The sequence below is a fragment of the Hyaena hyaena genome, unplaced genomic scaffold (assembly GCF_003009895.1).
Source record: "Hyaena hyaena isolate Hyena2069 unplaced genomic scaffold, ASM300989v1 scaffold_590, whole genome shotgun sequence".
Lineage (NCBI taxonomy): Eukaryota > Metazoa > Chordata > Mammalia > Carnivora > Hyaenidae > Hyaena > Hyaena hyaena.
Genome location: NW_024081221.1, coordinates 1,091,094 through 1,113,788, shown reverse-complemented (window position 1 = coordinate 1,113,788; position 22,695 = coordinate 1,091,094). Strand labels below are relative to the sequence as shown.

The following is a 22,695-nucleotide window of genomic DNA, read 5'->3' as shown; positions in this document are numbered from 1 at the left end:
GCCTGTAGACCACATGTTGAATAGCACTGCTCTCAGAAGGGACATAACCACTGTAACCACTAATTATGGATCCAAAGCCCAAACCTTTACATTACTACTAATCTCCACAGCAGATTAGATTAGAGAGAGATGGATCTCCATTCATAGATGCAGAAAAGGAGGCTCGGAGGGATTAAATAGCTTGCCCATGACCACAAGCTTGAATCTGCTAGATTTCCAAGTCCATGGTCATCAGCCACTGAAAGCTGAACAAGGCATACCACCATGGTCTCCAAGTTTCTTTCCACTAGCCTAGAGTACTACATGGGGTGTCGCTGGCATCGGGAGCAGGGAAGAGGGAGGTACAATTCCTAGATCCAGCTATGCCTCTGTTCAAAAGCAATCTGTTCTCTCTCCACATCATATTGTGAGTCAAACTGACCCAGGAAAAACTGAGCCTTCCCTTAGAACAAGTTGAACATTTATTTCTGAATGCAAATGGAAAATCACTCTTGAAGAGTCAATTAGAAAGCAATTAATTTAATAATGTTGGATGGGAATAAAATGAGTCAACCAGCAAAATATAAAACAGAGAAGTACCATAAATACACTCAAAATCCTTTTGGCCAGAATTCACATTCCATTTGTCCAGACAGATTTGTTAGCTATAGGGTCCTGAGGAACAGCATTTGTTTTGGGGGCAGACTTCCATCAATGAAAATATTGTACTCATGTTATTCGCCTTTGCAAAGGCGTTTTCTTTTTTGGTGGGCTCAGTAATCCCTGTGGAATGGCCACAATTACAATTTCAGAGAGCAAGTGCTTCAGAAAGCTATGAACAGATTAGCTCTGTTCCCAGCCTGATTTCTGATGCTGCTGTTCCTGGTGAAATTCTGGTTTGAATGTCAATGGTTCAGGGTCACTTTACTCTGACAACTTGTATTTCCAAATAAGAACTCCACCAGTGGTTCTATAATTTTGCAGAAGATTAAATAATCTCTTCATATATATAAATATATAAAAATACATATATATACACTACATACATATACTATATTTATAGTATACTATATTATATATATATACACATACTATACATATACGTATATATACATGTATACATATACGTATATATACATGTATATATACACATATATATATACGTATGTGTATAGTATGTATACATATAGTGAGTAGCTCATTTTATAAATCAAGATGGAGGAGACCTGAATAATTTTCTTCAACTATATACAGGACAAGTTTACAGTCATGAAACTTTCTTAACTTCCCTATTTTATCATTTTTCCCTGCCTCTTTATAGCAGCACCTTACATTTTATAGACCAGCAAAGAGCTCATAACACATTGTCACATCCATTATTCCATTTGCTTCTCCAACCACCCTGTAAATTAGGGAGGCCTATATGAATCCAGCTCCATATGGATTAAGAAACAGACACTTAACATTTCTAATGACTGGGGCTAAATTTATTTGCCTGTATGGAGACTCACCTCTAATATTTGCAGGGCCCAGGGCAAGAGTGTAAGCAGAGGCCTACATACCATGTATCTAAAGAGCTGAAAGTTATAAATTGAGCTAATTACCAACCTAGTAATGGTCTAGCTTCCATTTTCGACAAGTATCAAAAGGAATAAAAACGAAAGAATTTTGGTATTTCTCCGCGGTCCATGTGCTAGTACAACCCCATGCCCACAGCCTATAGCCCGGCTCCTACTTGGCTTCTCCCCACCTCTGGTTCCTCCCAGGAGAGGATGAACAAATGCACAAGAAGGTTCCCTAGGCAGTACAATACAATAAACCTCCCACCAGGGCCCCTTCCAGCCCCAACAAGCAACTTGCATGTTGTTCCCCCTCAGGCCTGGGCAAAAGATGGTCATAGGAAAGATATTTGTTTCCACCTTTCAAAGCAGGCTCAGGGCATTTTGCAGGGACTTCTGGGGTCTTGGTTACCTAAAGCATGGTCCAGGTTTAAGGAGGCATAAGTCTCATGTCCTGCAGCTTCCTGGATCCATCGGGGGTCAGAAGGCCATAGGAGACCCAGAGCAAGACCTCTTGCTCCGGGTCTGAGGGTTGTAGACCAGATGAACAAGGAAGGCACGCTCTGCTTTGGTAGGGAATCTGGTAATAGAACTGTGGCATAAATCTAGGAATAAGCCTTTGGGGAGCCTGGGTGGCTCAGTCAGTTAAGCGTCCGACTTCAGCTCAAGTCATAATCTCACAGTTCGTGAATTCCAGCCCTACGTCTGGCTCTGCACTGACAGCTCAGAGCCTGAAACCTGCTTCCAATTCTGTGTCTCCCTTTCTCGTGGGTGCTTGCTCTTTCTCTCAAGAATAAGTAAACAAATATTTTTCAAAAATCTATGAATGAAGCCTGAGCACTGTCAACACCGTTCTTGAGCCCCCATCCACCTTGAAAACTTCTAATTTGTAAACAATCATAAAAGAGTCTGCCAGCCCCTAACTTTTGTTTGTTTGTCAAATTTATTCCCCTTGCAAGCTCTACCCAGATGCCTGACTGTATGAAGAGGTTCCTTATTACTTAACCAGGTTAAATCCTCTTGCTTCCACGGTCTGGTGTCTAGGTTCCAGTGTCTAGCTTTCATAGGAAGTTAAGCACCAAGGGAGAAACCTAATTGTGGTGTTGCTGCATCCATTTTTATGTAAAAACGTTTAGTCTGGATATCTGTGCTACATGGTTGTTAAATAGGGATTCTCGTGTCTGCAGAGCCGAGAGAGGCTGGATCCTAATTTTGGGAATTTTCGAATGCCTTTCACCCCTTACAACACATCTCCTCACCTTAAGTTTATTATTATTTTATGTTCACAGAGTTAAGAGTATACTTAGGAATTAGGGAATCTAGACCTAGGAAAACAAAGGAAAACAACTTTCATTAAGTACATAAATACAGTTGTGTTTCTGTTTTTCTCTCTGAAATCCTGGCCCATCTATTCATTGTTACCAACTTACCTTCTCACCCTTGTACCCAGGGATTCCCTAGTTACAAAAGAATAAAAAAAAAAAAGAAAGAAAAGAAAGAGTAAAACATATTAGAGGACATAGTTGCAAGTTGATATCTTTCATTTACAAAGTATAAAAAAACACATCTGTACAGTCAAGGAAAATAAGACCACACACAGAAATGTAAGCTATTTTACTTCTCTTTGAGCGTCGGGAATGTGCATTTAATGGGGAGAAGAAAGGAACCCATTCTCCCCTTTATTACATTCTATTCTCAGTTCCACATATTTTTTTCAAACCCAATTTCTTACCCTTTGGCCCAAAGCTGAAGGAGAAAGTATACAATGAAACTTGTAGAAAAGACGACCTACAATGCTCCTTTCAAAATTGTTATATTAACTTTTAAACTATGAACTATCACAGCTGAGAATGTTTCACAGAGATTGTTAGAGAAATCTGCTTTGAAAATGAGTGGAGATAATGGCCTTTACAATATATGTAAATATTTATATCCATTATGGTCCTCCTTCCAAATTCGATCTGAAATATGGAACATCAATGAAATGAACGGATCCTTTATCAACCCTAATGAGACGGTGACCTTTAAGGCACTATATTTTATCTCATGCTAACTCTGGGGCCAGCCCCTCCTCTGTGTCACTCCTGAGAATCCTGCACAGCCTCCTCCATTGTGTCCCTGCCTGTGATCTCTCGAAGTAATAGAATTCTGAATATTAAGTGAACTGGGAAATTACCAACTTTGAGCAACAGCAAACCTTTTCCAAATAGGATTTTATGTCTTTTTCATATAACAATAGCTTTTAAGTATGAAAATAAAATTGTAAGATATATTTTAAGTGAGCTGGAGAAACCAATGGGGTAAACAACCAATTATCACAGTTACATGCGTCAGATGACAAAATATTGTTTTGTATGACTTTTTTTTTTTTTTTACAAAAGAGAAAAAAGGAAAACTTCAGGAAGGAAATAATACTTCTCTCCAAAAGTAGTCACTGGGAAATTGAAACTAAAAATAGAACTACAGTCAAAAGTATTGTTATGCTACAATTATTTCTTCTTAGATATACTTATTAGCATAAAGGGTTTAGGTTTTAGTATTGTGCTTAAAATTAAAGACCACATTATAGATAGTTAAATTGGAGTTCTTTATTAAACCAATTCATGTTTGCAGCACTAAAAAAGGCTGAACTTCCAATCTCAGAGATGTGGGTGTACTCTCCACCCTTTACAGCACAGAATATTAAAATTGTGTCATTATTTTATGTTAAAAGGGTTAAGACTATATTTAGGAAGGAGACAATGATAAAAACAATATAGGAGACAAATAGAAACCTTACTTTTTTATAGTACACTCTTTTTCCCCCTGTTTTTCTTTCTGAACTCTCTGGTCAATTTATTGTTTGATTTTTATCAGTTTCCTTGCTTCCTTCCTTCTTGCCTTTCTTCCTTCTTTCCTTCCTGCCTTCCTTTCTTTCTTCCATCCTTGGCATCTTAATTACTAGTTTGAAACTATTAAAATTTAAAATATCCCAAACCACACAGACCAAATTTGTTTCCAACTTTCCTGTTTCTGTCCATGGTGCCATCATATTTCAAATCACACAGAATCAAAAGTTTATAATTATCTTTTCTCTCTCCTTGCCCCTTACATTCCTTTAATCCAACCAGATAAAATTCTCCAACAGCTGTCACTGCATTTAGTTTTAAATCCATCCTCCCTACCCCCAGCCAGCAGGGCCCTCTGTGACCCACTCCTGCCTAGCTCAATAACTTGTCTACCACCACTCCTTGCCAAGTTCTGGCTTTCTTTCCATTTCTTCAGCCTACCAGGCTTGTTTCCACTCAAGAGTCTTTGTACCTACTGCTCTTTCTGCCTGGAACATCCTTATGACCTGGTTTTATTTCTTTTTTTAATGTTTATTTATTCTTGAGAGAGAGTCACACAGAGCATGAGTGGGGGAGGGACAGAGAGAGAGGGAGACATGGAATCCTAAACAGGCTCCAGGCTCTGAGCTGTCAGCACAGAGCCCGATGTAAGGCTTGAATTCACGAACTGAGAGATCATGATCTAAGCCAAAGTCAGACACTTAGCTGACTGAGCCACCCAGGTGGCCCACTCATGACCTGATTTTATATGTCAAGAACACATCTCATTGATGAAATCTCATTCATTTGTTGGCCTATTGATTGCTTGCCCTGTTGATTGCATACTGCATGAATCAGGGACTATCTATCTTGCTCACTTTGATTGCATACTACATGCATCAGGGACTATCTATCTTGCAGCACCTAAAGAAGGGCCCGGCATACACCAAGTGTTCAATAAATATTTGTTGACTCAATGAGTCAGTGTCAGTCCCACAGCCTATCCTTCCTACCTTCTGTGGTTCTCACAATGTTCTCTTCTTCTCTATTCTGTCATCACCGTAGCCCTATTCTGTCCAACAACCACATTAAGAAAATGACAGCAGGTGAAATTAATTTTTAATAATATATTTTACTGATCTCACTAGGTCTGAAATATAGTCGTTTCAACATGTGACCAATATAAAAATTATCCATGAGGTATTTTACATTTTCTTTGGTACTAAGTCATCCAAATTCATTATGTATTTTCCACCTACCGCACACCTCAGCTCAGGCTAGCCATGTTTCAGCTGCTCTGTAAGCACATGTGGCTAGTGGTTTTCATCCTGCCTGGAGTAGCCCTATCGCCAACATCCCTGTTCTCAGACAGGCCGTAACAAAAAACCTTCTTCTAAGTGTCCCTTTCTTCTGTTTATCCCCACTTCAATGTCCCCTTGTGGGTCATGCCAGATTTATCTTCCAAGTTCATAGCTCTTGGGTTGCACCCTTCATTTGACATCTCAGTCTCTCAACAAATGGAGTCCAGATTAACAGTTGGCATGGAACACCCACTCTCCCCTTCCAGCTGTATCTGACAACAACCACTTCAGGCCCTTCTTCTCATCGTTTTCCACCCATCACCTTCCCTCAGGTTGATGCTCATGTCCTCTCCATTTGGAACGCTTGTCCCCTTCCCATTTCTGCTCTGTCCTTTCTGGTCAAAATCCTACTCTCTCCAGAGTCATTCTATAAAACCCACCTTGACAGTTTCAATCTCCTATGAAGGCCCATAATAATTTGTGCATGCAGTTTTTATAATAGTTTAACATTCTGCTTCATGGTGTAGCTATGTTTTCTTAAAAAATTAAAGTATAGTTAATATACAGTGCTGTATTACATTCAGGTCTACAACATACTGATTCAATTTCTCTGTACATCATGGTGTGCTCACCACAAAGTATAGCTACTGTCTGTCACCATACAATGCTCTTTCAATACCATTGACTATATTCCTTATGTTGTACCTTTCATCCCTGTGAATTATTCATTCCATAACGGGAAGCCTATACTTCCTACTCGCATTCATCCATTTTGCTCCCTCCCAACTTCCCTTTGAGCAACCAATATTGTAGCTATTTTAAATATTTTAATCTCTCCTATAACAAACTTTTCAAAAAATGTAAGTGCTTTGTCTTAATTTTATTTTCACATAATAATATGCTTTATATGTAGAAGATACCTGAGAAATATTACCTAAAGAATAACACATATATCTGAATGAATTTCCATTGAAATTACCAAACTTTCTATTAGAATTGTTCATAAAATTGACTAAAAACACCAGGAGACCAGCTTTTTGAACCTGTGGGCCTCCGGGGCTTTTGCCGGGGGACAGCCAAGAAGAGAAATGTGGCATGGTCTTTTTTATTCACCGTACACCTTTCTCTGCTTTTTGTGACTTTATTACCACTCCCCAGAAAAATACCAAAGAAGAAATTTTCTGTAATTATTTCTCAGGCAATCTCTAATATCTTCCAGTTTTAGAGATAATAAATCAATTAGAATGCTACCTTTTTCTTTTGTCTGCAGATGAAATTTACAAAAGCATAGTTTAGACTATGTATTTCTGTGCTCCCAAAATTTTTAACTCATTCTTTATTGGAAACAAACAAAAAATAAAAAAACAGAGGCATCTGGGTGGCTTAGTTGGTTAAGTGTTTGACTCTTGATTTTGGCTCCAGTCATGATATCATGGTTTGTGAGATGGAGCCCCATGTCTGGCTCTGTGCTGACAGTGTGGAGCCTGCTAGAGATTCCCTCTCTCTCTCTCTCTTTATCTGCCCCTCCCCGCTCTCAAAAATAAATATTTTTTTAATAACACAAGAAGCAAAACAAAGTATTTTCCTGATTTGAATCTTCCACAAATTGCACTTAAGTATCTGAGAATGTCATGTGGTTGATCACCCTGTCTCATCATCACTCCTGTTGAGCAGAGCATTTTCTCCCTATATTTCTATTTCCAAGATGATATCTTTCCAAGATGATATCTTGGTGGCCTGTCTGAGCCACCAAGAACACATGTATATGTAAGTCATCTTTGCACTTGCACTACAAGGGGGCAAAATGATCAATTACAAAATCTTAGCATCCTGGATTACATCTTGGGAAGGTATTCCAGTTGCATACATACCTCTGGGCCTCTTTCTCCAGGCTCCCCTTTTTGAGCATCACCCTGTGAAAAATATAAAAACTCAGTAAAAATTCCACAGCCCCAGAGAGTGACTGGTTGCTCAATAAAATGCATTATTCTGAATTCCCAGATTAACAGGCTATCCCAATGGGGAAAAAAATATTTGTCTTTCACCATTGACATTTTCACCATGGAGTCTAGGGAAGAAAATCGCTATTCTGATAGCCTTTGCCCTTCGAAGAGAAGCCAGATGCATAGGGTGCAGACTCCAGGTACATTTTCACAGCTGAGGCCAAGCTCTGCATCTCAGTTTAACAACACAGCCCTTGTTCTCAAATGCAGTATTGTATCCAATCAGAGCCAGCCACTCTGGCTTTTCTCCAAGGGACTTTGGAATGTTTTCCAAAATGTCCTTAAGAGTAATTGCTTGATTTCAGCAAAACTTAGGAAAATATATTATGTGGCACAAAATTACAAGCCAAATAAATGAAATGTAAACATAGATTTAAAAAAGATATTTAACAAAACAAAAAGAAGACACAATGGCATCATTTTGGACCCACATGATGAGTATGTAGGGTTGTGTATTGTAAAGCAACTCAAGGATGCTTCACATCACCTTTCTTTGACAAACAGGCAATCGGCTTTCATGCATCTAAAATACTTCCATGCATCTAACTTTTTCATTACCTCCCTAAACATAGTTTCAGAAGTGGAGTTATTGGGTTAAATTTTGAATATTTGAATACATCTTATGTAGTGCCTAATTGCTTTCCAAAATGTGCCAAGTTACCTTTGCAATGAACAAACCACCCATTGCTATCACTAGTTATTATTAGTTTAATAGTGCTGTGTTAACTGCTATAAAAAAGACATGTTTTTTAAAGTCTGAAACACCAAAAAAAAAAAAAAAATAGCACCCCAAACCATGTGAACTAGAAAATTGCTCCCCTCCGCACACAAAAAAACAACCCAACAACCCTGGACTCCCAAGTTTCTAAAATGTGAATAATTAGTATTGAAGGGTACCTCTTTTTAAGTATCATTCACTATCTAGTGAAAATAAATGTCCTTCTACTTCTTTATTTACTGGTTTTACTTCCTCTCTTGAAAATTGTTTTTTTTTTACCAATTAATTATTAGTGGCTTGATATTTTCTTATCTGTTTTATAAAGTCTTCATATACTATAGAAATTAACCCAATGTCCATTGTATTTGATGCAAATATTTCCCTGTTTTCTTCTTCATTTTAATTATTATTTTTCATTATATAGAATTTCGCCATAAGTTTTCACACAGTCATATCTCTCTCCTATGATTGTTTTAGTCACTCTTGAACTTGGAAGATCATCATCTGAAATATTACCTGATTTAAAAAAAAATAATCTAGGGCAACTGGGTGGCTCAGTCCGTTAAGCGTCCGACTTCAGCTCAGGTCATGATCTCACAGTTCGTAGGTTCGAGCCCTGCGTCAGGCTCTGTGCTGACAGCTAGCTCAGAGCCTGGAGCCTGCTTCAGATTCTGTATCTCCCTCTCTCTCTGACCCTGCCCTGTTCATGCTGTCTCTCTCTCTCAGAAATAAATAAAACATTACATTTAAAAAAAAAAATCTAGAATTTTTTTATGGGTACACAAAGAAAAGAATTAGGGAAATGCATGAAGATGGTCTGGGAGTAAGAAATACTTATTTTTTCTATTATTATCATAGGTCAGTTATACATAAAACAGATTCATAAAAACATAAGTGCCAATGTCAATTTCATATGGGATATGTATTAGTAATTCATGGAACATTGGAACAATTGGGTCACCATTATGTATGTACCAATTTCTATTGTTCAGTTTCCCTAGGTTTCCTAGATTTATTAACTAAAATGGTCATATATTACTTAGAATTTGTAAATGCAAGCTAACATAAACCAGATAATATAGAAAGTAAGCATCCTGTAGTCTTCATAGAAATCATCATATTTCCGACATTGACATATACTACAGTGCTCTTTTGTTTTTTTTGGCTTTTGTTCTTTAAATAAATCTAGAACGAGATAACGTTGGTTTATAAGGAAAGCTATTTATTTATTTACCGGATTTCCTTTTGGTCCTCGTTCACCTTTGATACCTGGGTTTCCATGTGTACCCTGAAGGCAAAGGTAAAAAAGATTGCATTGAGCAGGCATTATATTAGGTTTTTACACATTACAGTAATTTCTGATCAGCTTCATCCCATAAAATGAGGGAAGACTGTAAAAAAAAACCCTTAACCTACCAAGCAGAGATTCAACTGTATTCTCTCTTTTACTACAAACCAGGAAAACTGCACTGTCTTGAATAGGTAGATTCTCTAGATTTGCTCAAAAGAAGACAATGTCTCTCTCTCCCTGATATCCAAGGGATAAGCTCAAAGATGAGAGAAGAGGAGCAGCCTTGGTGGCTCAGTCAGTCAAGCCTCTGACTCTTGATTTCAGCTCAAGTCATGATCTAGCAGTTTGTGAGATCAAGCCCCACATCAGGCTCTGTACTGACAGCATGGAGCCTGCTTGGGATTCTTCTCTCCCTCTCTTTGACCCTCCCCTGCTCTCTCTCTCTCTCAAAATAAATAAACTTAAATAAAAGAAAAGATGAGAGAAGAGAGTGCTCCAATCCTGTTCGAGAAAGGCTTTTTGTTTTCCTATTCTCAAACCACCAAAAAGCTGGTTTTTCTGAGAACTGGTCTTAGGAGGACTCAATAAATGCTAAATGATGTAGTTTTATGTCTATCACTATTAAAACATGATATGTTACAGCACTACACTATTGTCAGTAGTGTTGTAATAGTCCCTTACAGTGACAGATGGTAGCTGCACTTGTGGTGAACACAGCATCATGTATAAACTTGTTGAATCACTGTGATTAACACCTGAAACTAATAAACCATTGTGTGTCGCTATACTTCGGTTTAAAAAAAATTGGTACAGTAATCTCTAACAATATTGAATGACTGAAATTGTTAGATTAGCTCAGCAACTAGTAAATTTTCTTTACAGTTCATTCTAAAACGTAATTGAATATCCCAACTACACCTTTTCAGAAAATCTCCTGGTGTAATAAGTATAAAAGAAGACTTTATAAGAAGAGAAGTTTAAACCTTTGCTTTGGCCAAAATCAGCTTCTACTGGCTGCCTCATTATCCTATAACGTATCTAACTTACATTTTGGAAGGAAAAAAAAGGACAAGCACTCTCATTTTCTAATACCTCAATTGGTAGAATGGCTTGAAAAAATATTCGTCTCTGAACCCAAGTCTCAAGAGAAAATGTTCATAGTCTAAGCAATTCACAGTACACATTCCCCTCTCTGCCCCCAAATATAAGCATTCATTCAAAAACCGTATCCATGCATTTTTGTAAAATACGTCCACTGGGCTTTTGACCTCAAAGGTTTGAGACCACATAAGTAAATGGAATACTGAATGGGCAGCTTGGATGCATCTGATGAAATGTATTAGAGAAATATACAGTATCGCCAGTCATTGTGATGTTGCTTCAGGTCCCTTCCCAGTACATACATGGTACCTTCCAGATGTTAGGCCAGAATATAAGGGAAACACTCCTTTTGGGATTGTTTTACCAATATTGAATCATGATAGTAAATCCTGCCTTTAACTTTTAGTTGTCAAGTTCCATTTCACAGGAATCACTCTAATCCCCAAAGCTTCCTGAGCAGCTTCCTCTCTGAGAGACCACACAGTGTTGCCCTTGGATACATGTGAGGACACAGTTGGCTTCCAGAGAGATCCGTATCACTTGTTCCTAGGTGGGGGTGGGGTAAAACTTTCCCTAAAGCACTGAGGATTTGTATGATCTCCTTTTCTATGTTTTCACTCCAGTGTTGAGAAATTCTGGCCCCAATCGTCACATCAGAAGTGATCCTGAAATATCCTTTGTGAGAACAACTTCATCATTTTAAACCAAATCTGCCCTCAGTTCAGTTAAGGTCAGGAAAATCCCTGGCTTATATCTAAGGACAGAGTGTATCCCTTTAGGAATAAAAGAGAGAAACAGCATTTCCATGTTTGCTGCTATTTGCACACAACTGCTTTTCAAAAGCATCAAAGAGCCCTGCATTTTCAAGTGTCAGTAGAGCAATCGTGACTAGGGTTTCCTGACTTGACCATATGTTCAAAGTAGAAACAAACATACTCACAGGAGGCCCTGGGTCGCCCGGATCCCCCTTCTCACATTCACAGATCTTGTGTTCACACTGAATCAAGAATGAAATCCAATATTAACAAACAATCAAATGCAGCGTTTCAAATCTTATTCAGGACTTAAGTAAAGAGAATATTCCCTTGAAGAAATTTTACCATGCAAATTTATGGAGATTTTGCTCTCCCTTTTCAATTCTTCTAGGCTAACTCAGATCTGGTAAGAGCCAGCTAATAAAGTAATACTAAACATCGCCATGGTTAGATAAATTAGACCTTCCACCAAAAATATATGTATAACATCTAGTTGCCAGTTAAAAAGGAAAATGAACATTTTCAGTGGATTTTTGGGATTTCTCCCTTTTCTCTTCTACACAGTACATCAAAGCTTAATAACATGCAAATGTCAAATATTCCTTTAGTCAAAAAGGAAAACATGTGGCATACCATATTTTAGTTCTAGGATGTACATTTCTCCTTATTTTAACATGTCTGAAATCAGAATGACTCTTATGTGAATCAGGCCTGATCATAATTGAAGTTGTTACTTTCTGCACATGTTATTCAAAACTTTCAGAATGAAATGGATGAAAACTCCAGAGACACTACTGGAGCACACTCAAGAAATGTTGCATCACCAGTGTTTTTGATGGCGCACAGGCTGATAAGGGGGGGGGGAGGGGAAGGGCATCAGCGACTAGGAAGACAAAAAGTGATTCAGAAGGTTTAGACTCTGAATGTGAAGAACTTTTAGAAATAACTGATTTAGTTTGGTTCTACTTTCCCTTGTATATATGTACAAAAGTGATACAGGATTTAAAAATCTATGTCTAAAGAAATCTAAAGAGACTCTTACCACAAGTATAAAATCAAGAATTGCTATTTATAAGAAGTTACTCTATGATAGTTTAATTGGCAGGGTCCTTTCCTATCTCAGTGGTACATAAAATAACGGTGTCTCTGCCATTCGATGAAGCGTGGTGTTCTGTAGGGCTTGGTTGGCTCCTAGTATTAGTAAATTTCCTGATGTTTAATAAGCAGCTTATCAAACAAAATTCACATGTTCCAAACTCTGTGTTAAGAAACACACGTGCAGTATAGAAGTCCTCAGCAACATGGTGGTCTTTGATTGTGTTGAGCACTATCCAAACGATATTGACCAACTTCCTTTGCCACTTGGTATGGTTGCCACCAGCAGGAAGGAGAATGAGCTTAAAGTCAATCACTGGGCACCAGCAAGAGACTCTGCACTGTGTCTCTTGGCCAGGACCGTGGCTGACATAGGCACACCTCCCAAAGTGAAGGACCTGCATGAGTTGCTGGCATCAGAGACATGCTTAGAATGAAGGAAGTCATATCAAAACAAGCAAAAACGATGCCATTTAGGGGGTGGCTGGCTGAGTCAGTTGGTGGAGTGTGTGACTCTCAATCTCAGAGTTATGATTTCAAGCCCTGCATTGGGTGTAGCAATTACTTAAAATTAAAACCTTTAAAGAAAATTATGCAATATGGCTATCACTGATTTCTAAAATGACTCTCTAAAGTCATATTAAATGTTTCTTACTTTTTCTAAGTTTTCCAACCTGCAGAGTAGCATAAAGGAATCAGATGGCTGCCTCAAAATGGACTGGCTCATTTTTAAAGGAATTAAGCATTTTTGTTTAGACCCTCTTTATCTTCTAATATGAATTATAATGCTGATTTGATTATGCACACTCTAAAAGCATGTGGTGCTTACCTTCTTTTCAAATAAGATATCCTAGGAGGGAAAAAAGAATAAAACATTAACTCGCTTCATGGTTCTGCTTCCAGCTTCTTATTAGTCTTAATTATTCCCTATGGGATATGCAATTTTCAAGAAGAATTAGCAATTCAGTCTTTTTAACCTTGTAAAAGCAGTAGACCCTCCCAGCCAACTACCCAAGGAGCCCTCTGAGCCGTATCATAAAAGACATGAAGGGCACTAACATGAAAAATTATTCTGTTTCGTAGGAACTTTATCTTGTTGCATCTTGTTCTATTTTTTGTTTTCTTAATTAGCTCTCTAATCTCCATAATTTGGCTACAAGTTTAATCAGTCATAGTAAAGATTTCTCACTTTTACTTATAAAGACTTAGCCAGGATCCATAATTGTGTGTTTTCTCTACTTTTGTTTTCCCATCCCGATAGATAATGTGCATTTTTTAAAGCATTAAACATTAAGTTTGGGGTGATAATTTCATAAAATATCAACAAACTTCTGAAGTCAATCATGTCCAGCCTCTCGTTTTGCCATAAGAAAACTTAGGTCTGCTGTGTTCTCACTTGCCCAATGTCATACACTTGGGCTGAACTACTGAACCAAGTTCAAGTGCTACTTTATACTTACCCACACAGTAATGAATTAGCCAGAATATTTTTCAAAACTCCTTTAAATTCACAATTTTAGAGAAATTCACGATCTGATTTTTGTCCAACATCTAGGCCTCCCTGCCCTATGTCAGCTGAATAGGGTACTATCTGACATGTACACTAAGGCCACACCTGAAGGCAAAATGGGAAAGAAATTAACCAACGCTTACAGATGGAATAATTGCTTTCATAATGTAGAAATGATGTGTCAGATTGATGCCTTACAACTGACTCTGAAGGGTTAATTTCATATGATAAAATAGAAAATGGAAGAAGCACTAGAATATTTGTTACAAGATATTAAAAATGAACTGGACACCTGGGTGGCTCAGTCGGTTAAACATCCAAATCTTGCTTCTGTCTCAGGTTGAGATCTCATGATTCGTGAGTTTGAGCCCTGCATCCCCACCATCAGTGCAAAGCCTACTTGGGACTCCCTCTCCCCCTCTCTCTCTCTGCCTCTTCCCAGACCACATTCTCTCTCTCTCTCTCTCTCTCTCTCTCTCTCTCTGTCTCTCTCTCTCTCTTTCTCTCAAAATAAATAAATAAAATTATAAGAAATGAAGGATGTAATGAGGAAGTTAAAGGTAAGTCAGAGCTCTATCTTTATGGAAGACCCCACATCTTTTTAGTTATATTTTTACTTTACCTTTATTTCCATACAAACTAATAATACAGAGTGAAGATATAGCAAAATGCTTTAAATGGTTCTTGGGGTTTAATAGGAGGAAAAATTAGGCTGAGAATTTAGCATCATCTGGGGTTTTCATTCTGTGTCCACCATCAATTTGCTGGTGGCCTTGGGCAAGTCACATCATCCTTTCAGGTCATTTTCCACATATACAAAAAATAAGAAATTTTGACCCCAGTGTCTCAGGAGCTGTAAAACTCTGGCCACAGACCCTCTTTACAAAATTCAGTCTCACCAATGGCCTTCTTTTGTCCCTTGCTTCCTACCCACTCCTCACCTTCCTGATTTAAGATTACCAGCAGTGTCTATCCAGGCTGAAAACAGATGAACTGCTTGTATCTTTATAAACTAGCAGGTCACATGGAGAAATGGGAATTCAAATATACTGACGGTCTTGGTGCAATTTCCCCTCTCCAGAACATTTGGCTGTGCCTCGAAAGCTGAAGATGTGCATGCTTTATTTCTAGGTTGCTCAGAATGAGACCTTGTTTACACCTGTTATTCTGACATCCCTTCAGATATATCTTAGAGAAATTCTTGTAGTATTTGTATATTTCAGCACTCATTATTTTCAATAGTGAAAATTTGGAAATAATAAAAATATCTATCAGTATTAGAATGGGTCAATAAATGAAATACTCTTCAGTGGTTAAAGTGAAATCATTGGGGCTATATATTTCAACACAGAAAATTTCTCAAGGACGGTGAGTTGAAAAGCAAGCTGCAGATGGATATACAGAATGTGATCCAAATTATGAAAATATTTTAAACACATGTCGGAAGTTTAGTTTTTCTGGGAGGGAGAGAGAGAAAGGAATTTGAAAATAGTCCAAGAGATAATAAACAAGTAATAATTCAAGTCAAATTGTAATGTTTGAAAACAACTGCTGAAATAAAGAAAAATGCAAAGTTCTATCACCTAACAACCTTTGTATATTAAGCAACACCCTTCTATTATCTAGTATCAGTTTTTAAGCTCATGAATTTAGCTGCCACTATGCCTCATGTATAATTTTACACTTTTTTCAGCTCTTCCTTTGAGAATTTAATTTCTGCTTTGCCGTGTTAACTCTTTAAAAATACGTGCCATGAGGCTTAAAACCATAACAACATAACTAACTAATTTTGGAACTCATTTGATTTTGTGTTTGCTGGAATTTGTATTTCTATGGAAACAAAAATGGACCCAAGACTACACAATAGATAAGACTGTTTCAAACAAAGAACAAAGCTCTATCCCTAAGGGCACTTATAGTCTATAAGCCCCAGTGACAGAAAACAGCACACAGCAAGCAGCGTGGGAAGGAGATCCCAGACTGGGTGGGGAGGTGGGTAACAAGACGGTTTCTGGAAATAGGTGGGTTTTCTGGATAATTTTCAAGAAGGAATGCAAAGGACCAACTCATTGATGGAATACTCTTCTATATGTCAAAGTTCATGAGAAAAAAGTCATAAGGACTAGTGTGGGCAATAAGACAAAGGAAGCAGTGAGGAGGGACATTTGAAAGAGTGGACAGAAGGCCCATGTGGACAGAGCTGGACACCTTGGGAAATAATGAGTGCCTTTGCTTAGCAAAGAGGCAGGTTATGTGGCATAACTGGAAGAACCTGGTCAAAGCCACAGGGAAGGGCACGTTCAGTTAAGATCTAGGTGGATGGGGGCGCCTGGGTGGCTCAGCCTATTGAAAGTCTGGCTTCGGCTCAGGTCATGATGTCACCGTTCATGGGTTCACGCTCCATGTCAGGCTCTGTGCTGACAGCTCAGAGCCTGGAGCCTGCTTCAGATTCTGTGTTCCCTCTCTCTGCTCCTCCACCCGCATGCTCTGTGTCTCTCTCTCTGAAGAATAAATAAACATTTAAAAACATTTTTAAAAAATCTACGTGGTTGCTATAGTTTAAATAGAAGGGATAAATAGAGAAAAGCCCTTCCTGGAGCAAAGGAGGTTGCATTTTATTAGTGGAGGCAGAGTTTTATGATGGCCTATATGTGGAAGGAAAAGGCTAGAACAGAACTGCCAATTCTGTGAATGAGTGTGAGGTCAATGCTCTGAGAAGGGGACAGAGGAAATGTGAGGAAGGTGTCAACACTATTGACATGGTAGCAAATGGGATGAGAACAAAGCACATAGTAGGCAAGGATTACAAACTGAGACCAAAGAATATCTGCAGCTTAGTATAATGGCAAAATAACCACCAAGAAATCTTTTCTGAAAGACCAACTAATATGTGTGGAAGATTGGGTAGGAACCGTTTCCTTGGCTTCAATATGTAAACCATAATAAAACAGTATTAGAACATTTTATGTATCTTCTTCAATGTGGAATCATCAGGTCTCCTTTGGGTCATTCAGAGCTGACATGTATTCATGGGTTCTTACATGATACTTTCTACTGGAGGTGCCAGAGAGTTAGTAATGATTCTTTGATTTGTCTTGCCTCCTGCAAATTCCATTCTTGGTGGGCACCTATCTCTGTTAAATTCAACTGTGGTCTACTCCTCGGTAAAAAGAAATAGACTGCTAATATAAAAAAACAACCCAGTCAAATTCCAGAATTGTTATGCTGGGTATAAGAACCCTGCCAAATAAAAGTACATATTGCATAAGCTTGTTTATATAAAAGCCTAGAAAGTGTACACTAAACTAGAGTGACAAAAATCAGATCAGGGGCTAAGAGGCAAAGGAAGGATATTGTGCAAAGAGACATGAGGAAATTTGGGCGTGGCAGAATGTTCTGTGTCCTGTGTTGGTGGTTTTGTGAATGTGTACATCTATCAAAACTCATAGAATTCTGTACTTTAAGTAGTTGCAGTTTTGTACTTAAATGATACCTAATTGACTTATTTTAGGAAGTCAACTACATAATCATTTGAAAATGAAAAGCTTAAGAATTCAAAGAAAAATGTAATAGAAATAGATTAGATGAGGAATTTTTCGAATGGCCTGATCAAGAGTCAAGTTTGCCTCCTATACAGTGGCAATTGGAAACACTGAAACTTAGTATATTGTTCTTTGAAGGGCCTAATGAGCACTTTGGTTGCTGGAAGTGTTTGGAAAGCATCATCTCCTGGTGCTTTCCTGACTTGTTCATACAACTTCCATCTGAACAAACAAGCTGAAAGCACAAGATACTAAGGAAGAGTGGGGTCATTGGGACACTTGGTCATTTTTTGTTTTCCTCAGAAACGGACAAATAGCCCTGTTTCAAGTCTACTGCCAAGATCCTGTGTTCTGAGTTGGGTAGGAGCTCTCAGCAAAGAGAATGTGTCTAGAAGGAGTATGAACTTCCTGAGCCTACACAACTGGCCAAAGAGAGTTGCCTACCCTGCAACTTCTACAGTCAGCAATTGGCAACTCACGATCTCAATTCAAGAGTTCTCTCCAGCACATGCTAGAGTCTTCTATTTTGGGTTCAGTGGTAAGAACTGCTTAAATTATGGCACAGACAGGGCTAGGCAGTTAACCAGGTACCCCTCACCCCGCCCCTGCCCCCACGTTTTCCTTTCATGCAAAACAGATGCTCAGAGTAAGCACTTCCCCTAAGCCCCCTGGGGACTGAAATCATCATCTTCAATGTGAGCAGAGCTCTCCCTATGTACCCCCAATGTCCAAGGAAAAGAGACCAGAAACAATAGCAACTTTGGAGGAGGGATGTTGCTTAACTGTTTCAAAACAGTTCTGATTGAGAAAATCATAAAATAGTTACTATTTTCCCCTTTCAATATAATGTCATAGGGTTAAGTGTGAAGACTTCAGGCCTTTGCCTGGCATTACATTTTCAACTCTAAAATTAGGATAATATAGTACCTACATCATTGTTGAAAACCTTGAATAAAATAAAATATGTAAGTAAAGGACTTAGAACATTGGCTAAGACACAGAGCACTCAAGACGTGATAACTATTATTTAGATTAAAAAGTTAATGTCTCGGGGCACCTGGGTGGCTCAGTAAGTTGGGTGTCTGACTTTGGCTCAGGTCATGATCTCACGGTCTATGGGTTCAGGCCCTGCATCTGGCTCTGTGCTGACCGCTCAGAGCCTGAAGCCTGTTTCAGATTCTGTATCTCCCTCTCTCTGCCCCTTCCCTGCTCACATTCTGTCTCTCTCTCAAAAATAAATAAACAGATAAAAAATTTTTTTTAAAAAGTTAATGTCTTATGCTGAAAACAACAGTTATAAGACTAACTTACAAGTTATTATCTTAAAGTTAATATTTAAGAATTAACTTATAGAATAGTTATGTGACATAAAATATAATATGGGGTGCCTGGGTGGCTCAGTGGGTTAAGTGTCCGACTTCGGCTCAGGTCATGATCTCACGGTTCGTGGGTTCGAGCCCCACGTTGGACTCTGTGCTGACAGCTAGCTCAGAGCCTGGAGCCTGTTTCAGATTCTGTGTCTCCCTCTCTCTCTGACCTTCCTCTGCTCATGCTGTCTCTCTCTCTCTCTCTCAGAAATAAATAAAACATTAAAAAAAACATAAAATATAATATAAAATATAAATATAATATAAAATAAAATATAAATAGAATTTAAGTTCTTAACTTGCAAGAACAATGTTAGGAAAAAGATTGGGAGAAGGGATAAAAGGGCAAAACAATCTCTGAAACAGGCTGAGATTTTTTGCAACCTATAGAACAACTATATGAAATGCCAAGTATAAGGGACACATGTGTCTTGCCCTCTTCTCCAGAAATCAAAGAAAATCAGTATTTGTAAGAAAATCGACTTTTAACACTTAACAAATCAACCACTTTTTCTCTAGGAGTTTTCTTCTTGAGAAATACTCTGAAGGGGGATTTTATTTTCATTGCCTTCCCTTGTGTTTTTCCAAGCAGAAAGGAAAGGATCTCTCACACAGCTGAGAAACCAGCAAAGAAAAGCATAGAAGTAACTAATCAGACCAATCAAATGGCACTCATTGATGTGCAGGAGAAACTGGTGGGTGTCTACAGGTTGCAGGTGATTTTAAATTGGGTGGGCTTGCTAACACCAAAGGAACAAGGACATAATAAAAAAAAATTGAAACTTGGCTTGAGGAACATAATATCGCAGTAGGTGACACATTGAGTCAAAATATTTCTGCAGATGTTAAATGGGGGGAAAAACCCAACTTAGCACAAATACGGCAGACCACAAGTTGACCACAAATTGAATATAAATCAGCAGTGTTCGTGATCCCAGGATGTATAAACAGGAGTCTGAAGTATATAACTGGAAAGTAATTCTTCTAAAACCCTCAGCATTGGCTGGCAATAAAGCTAGGAATGCAATCCCAGAGCATGAGCTCTGGTACTTGCCCAGGTTATCTCGTGTAAACTATCAAAGGAAGTGGAGAGAGACTTTGGAAAGATTCTCTTAGCTATTTCCAAGGTGGATTCTTTTTCTCTTATCTTTCTGACCCAGTACCTATCCTTACAGAATTTATAATTAAGGTATCGATATTATTATTGGAAATATATATGTGTGTATAATATGTATGTGTATATATATTTATATATATTGTGTATATATATATGTGTGTGTGTATATATATGTATATATATATTTATATATATTGTGTATATATGTGTGTGTGTGTATATATATATATAATAATATATATATTATTATATATATATTTATATATGTATATATAAAACCAACTCCTCAGGTACCTACCAGGCGATCTCGAATTTTATCTACGAGGGTTGGATCACTCAACAGTAGAATGGGCTCGCTGGATGATTCCCCAGATATCAAACGAAGTTTGGCTTCATTGACAACAGTGGAAAGTCCAATGGTGATAAATAATATTCCTGCAGTTCTGGCATCTTCAGAAATACTCTGGACATCTGGATTCTTTGGATGGTCAATGCCATCAGTCATCAGCAAAGCCACTTTCACTCCATCTTTACGCCCTTCTCTCTTAAGTAAACTAGTGGCATTGGAGATGGCATAATAAGAGAAGGTGCCTTGCCCAATGAAATTCATAGACTTGACCCTCTGTTTAAAAGTCTGCAGATCTTTCCAAGAAGAAAACGGTGGATCAATTTGGACAGAGCTGCTAAACTGGAGTGCTGCCAGTTTGATATCATACTTCAAGGAGGGAACCGGGGTCAGTTGGAGAACCTTGTCACTCAAGCTACCCACAAAATCTTTCTGTTTATCAAAGAGATCAATTTTAGAACTTTCAGAGCTGTCCACAATGAAGACAACATCTATGAAGCAAGTAGAGCCTGAAATAGAACAAATAGGTTAGGCAAAATATTTGTTTCTCCTCAGGAAACCACTTTGCATAAAGAAAGCCCTGAGGTGGTGGGATACGTGTTGTTTGTTTTGGAGAGAAGAGGGGAGTGAAAAAGAGAGGTGCCTTGGAGATGGGGCTTAAGTTGTGAAAAAAGAAATGTCTTTCAAAATCTACAAATGCTTTGTCTTTTAAAATTATGCAAATGAAAGCAAACAAAGAAAATACCGTGTATTTCGAGCATCTCCTCAAAGTAAAACCTGCTTAGAAATCCAGAAAATATTGGGTAAAGCTGTCTAGAAGTAGTGCTCTGTCTAATTCTCAGGTTCTGTGTCACATTTGTGAGGCTCCACCTTGTTCAGATGGTTGGTTTGGGGATTTTTTTCCAGCTTTTTTGAAATCCAGGGAGAAAGTAATTATACTCTTTGTAGCAATGAGGGAGAAAGAAACTTAAAAGCAGAGAACTTGAGTTTGAATTCTAGCTCTGCATCTTACTGGTTAATTTGCCTATGGCCTTAGATATGCCACTTAATCTCTCTGGGCCTCCATTTCTTTATGAGAGTGGCGCTCTCTGCCATTACTATTTTATAAAGCTGCTGTGAGGCTCAAATGAGAAAATTAATGTATAAGGGCTCTAAAACATCTAATGTTTTTACTCATAAAACATTGGATACATACATACTCAATCCTTTGTATGTATACAAAGTATACCAATATACTTTATATATATGTATACATATACATATACATATACATATACATATACATATATGTATACATATGGTATATATACTACACATATATACTACACATATATACTACACAATATATTTATATTAAAATAGAATGTTACCTATGTTTTTATATATGTATGGTTTGCTATTTATATCAACTGCTACTTGGAAAAAAATCATACTGGTGTTTTAACAGGCTAAAACTAATCACTAAAAACAAAAAAATATATTTTTTTTACCCTGGAGGTCATTTTTCTTTGCAAGTAAATTGGACTTTGATCCTTTCTTTCTTTGTCCATGTGTTGTTTGACTCATAAAAGCTGGCAAAAGCAGGAGATAGAAGACAAAATGTCTGTTCCACATCATGGCAGGTGGTGAAAAGTCATCTGTCTTGTAGCACCTTTAATAGAAAAATCAGTTATAAATACTTCGGTAAAATAAAATGTTTGCTATTTTTTTAATTTCAAGCCAGCAGAATTGAAAACTGGCATGGGGCAAGAGAAGAGAATTTTCATTTGTATTTTCAGGAAAACATCTACACTGAGATTTTAGAAGCTTTTAATCCAAATAAATCATGGTATCACAACCAAACATTTATTAGTGAATATTTCTCTATAGTCAAAGAATTACAGCCACATAATCTGAATTTCCTATTTTATTATGGGAAGCAGAGAGTGGGAAAGGCCATTTAAAAATACTTCAGTCCTGGGGCTGCTGGGTGGCTCATTCGGTTAAGTGTCCGACTTTAGCCCAGGTCATGATCTCATGGTTTGTGGGCTCGAGCCCTGCATCAGGCTCTGTGCTGACAGCCAGCTCAGAGCCTGGACCCTGTTTCGGATTCTGTGTCTCCCTCTCTCTCTGACCCTCCCCTGCTCACGCTGGCTTGCTCTCTCTCAGAAATGAATAAAAACATTTAAAAATTTCAAAAAATAAAAAAAAAAAACCCTTCAGTC

The 22,695-nt window shown here is 38.0% G+C and overlaps 1 protein-coding gene across 1 annotated transcript in view; it reads right to left on the bottom strand.

Annotated features, from left to right (window-relative positions):
- Positions 1 to 22,108, bottom strand: part of COL28A1 (collagen type XXVIII alpha 1 chain) — a 163,941-nt gene extending 141,833 nt beyond the window's left edge. The window contains exons 1-7 of the mRNA XM_039256844.1: positions 21,982 to 22,108; positions 20,444 to 21,000; positions 13,439 to 13,459; positions 11,700 to 11,756; positions 9,602 to 9,655; positions 7,518 to 7,559; positions 2,969 to 2,995 (exon numbers count right to left, since the gene is read on the bottom strand). Of these exons, the coding sequence (XP_039112775.1) occupies positions 2,969 to 2,995; positions 7,518 to 7,559; positions 9,602 to 9,655; positions 11,700 to 11,756; positions 13,439 to 13,459; positions 20,444 to 21,000; positions 21,982 to 22,108 (885 nt within the window). The remainder of the gene's footprint in view (positions 1 to 2,968; positions 2,996 to 7,517; positions 7,560 to 9,601; positions 9,656 to 11,699; positions 11,757 to 13,438; positions 13,460 to 20,443; positions 21,001 to 21,981) is intronic.
- Between the last annotated feature and the right edge of the window lie 587 nt (positions 22,109 to 22,695).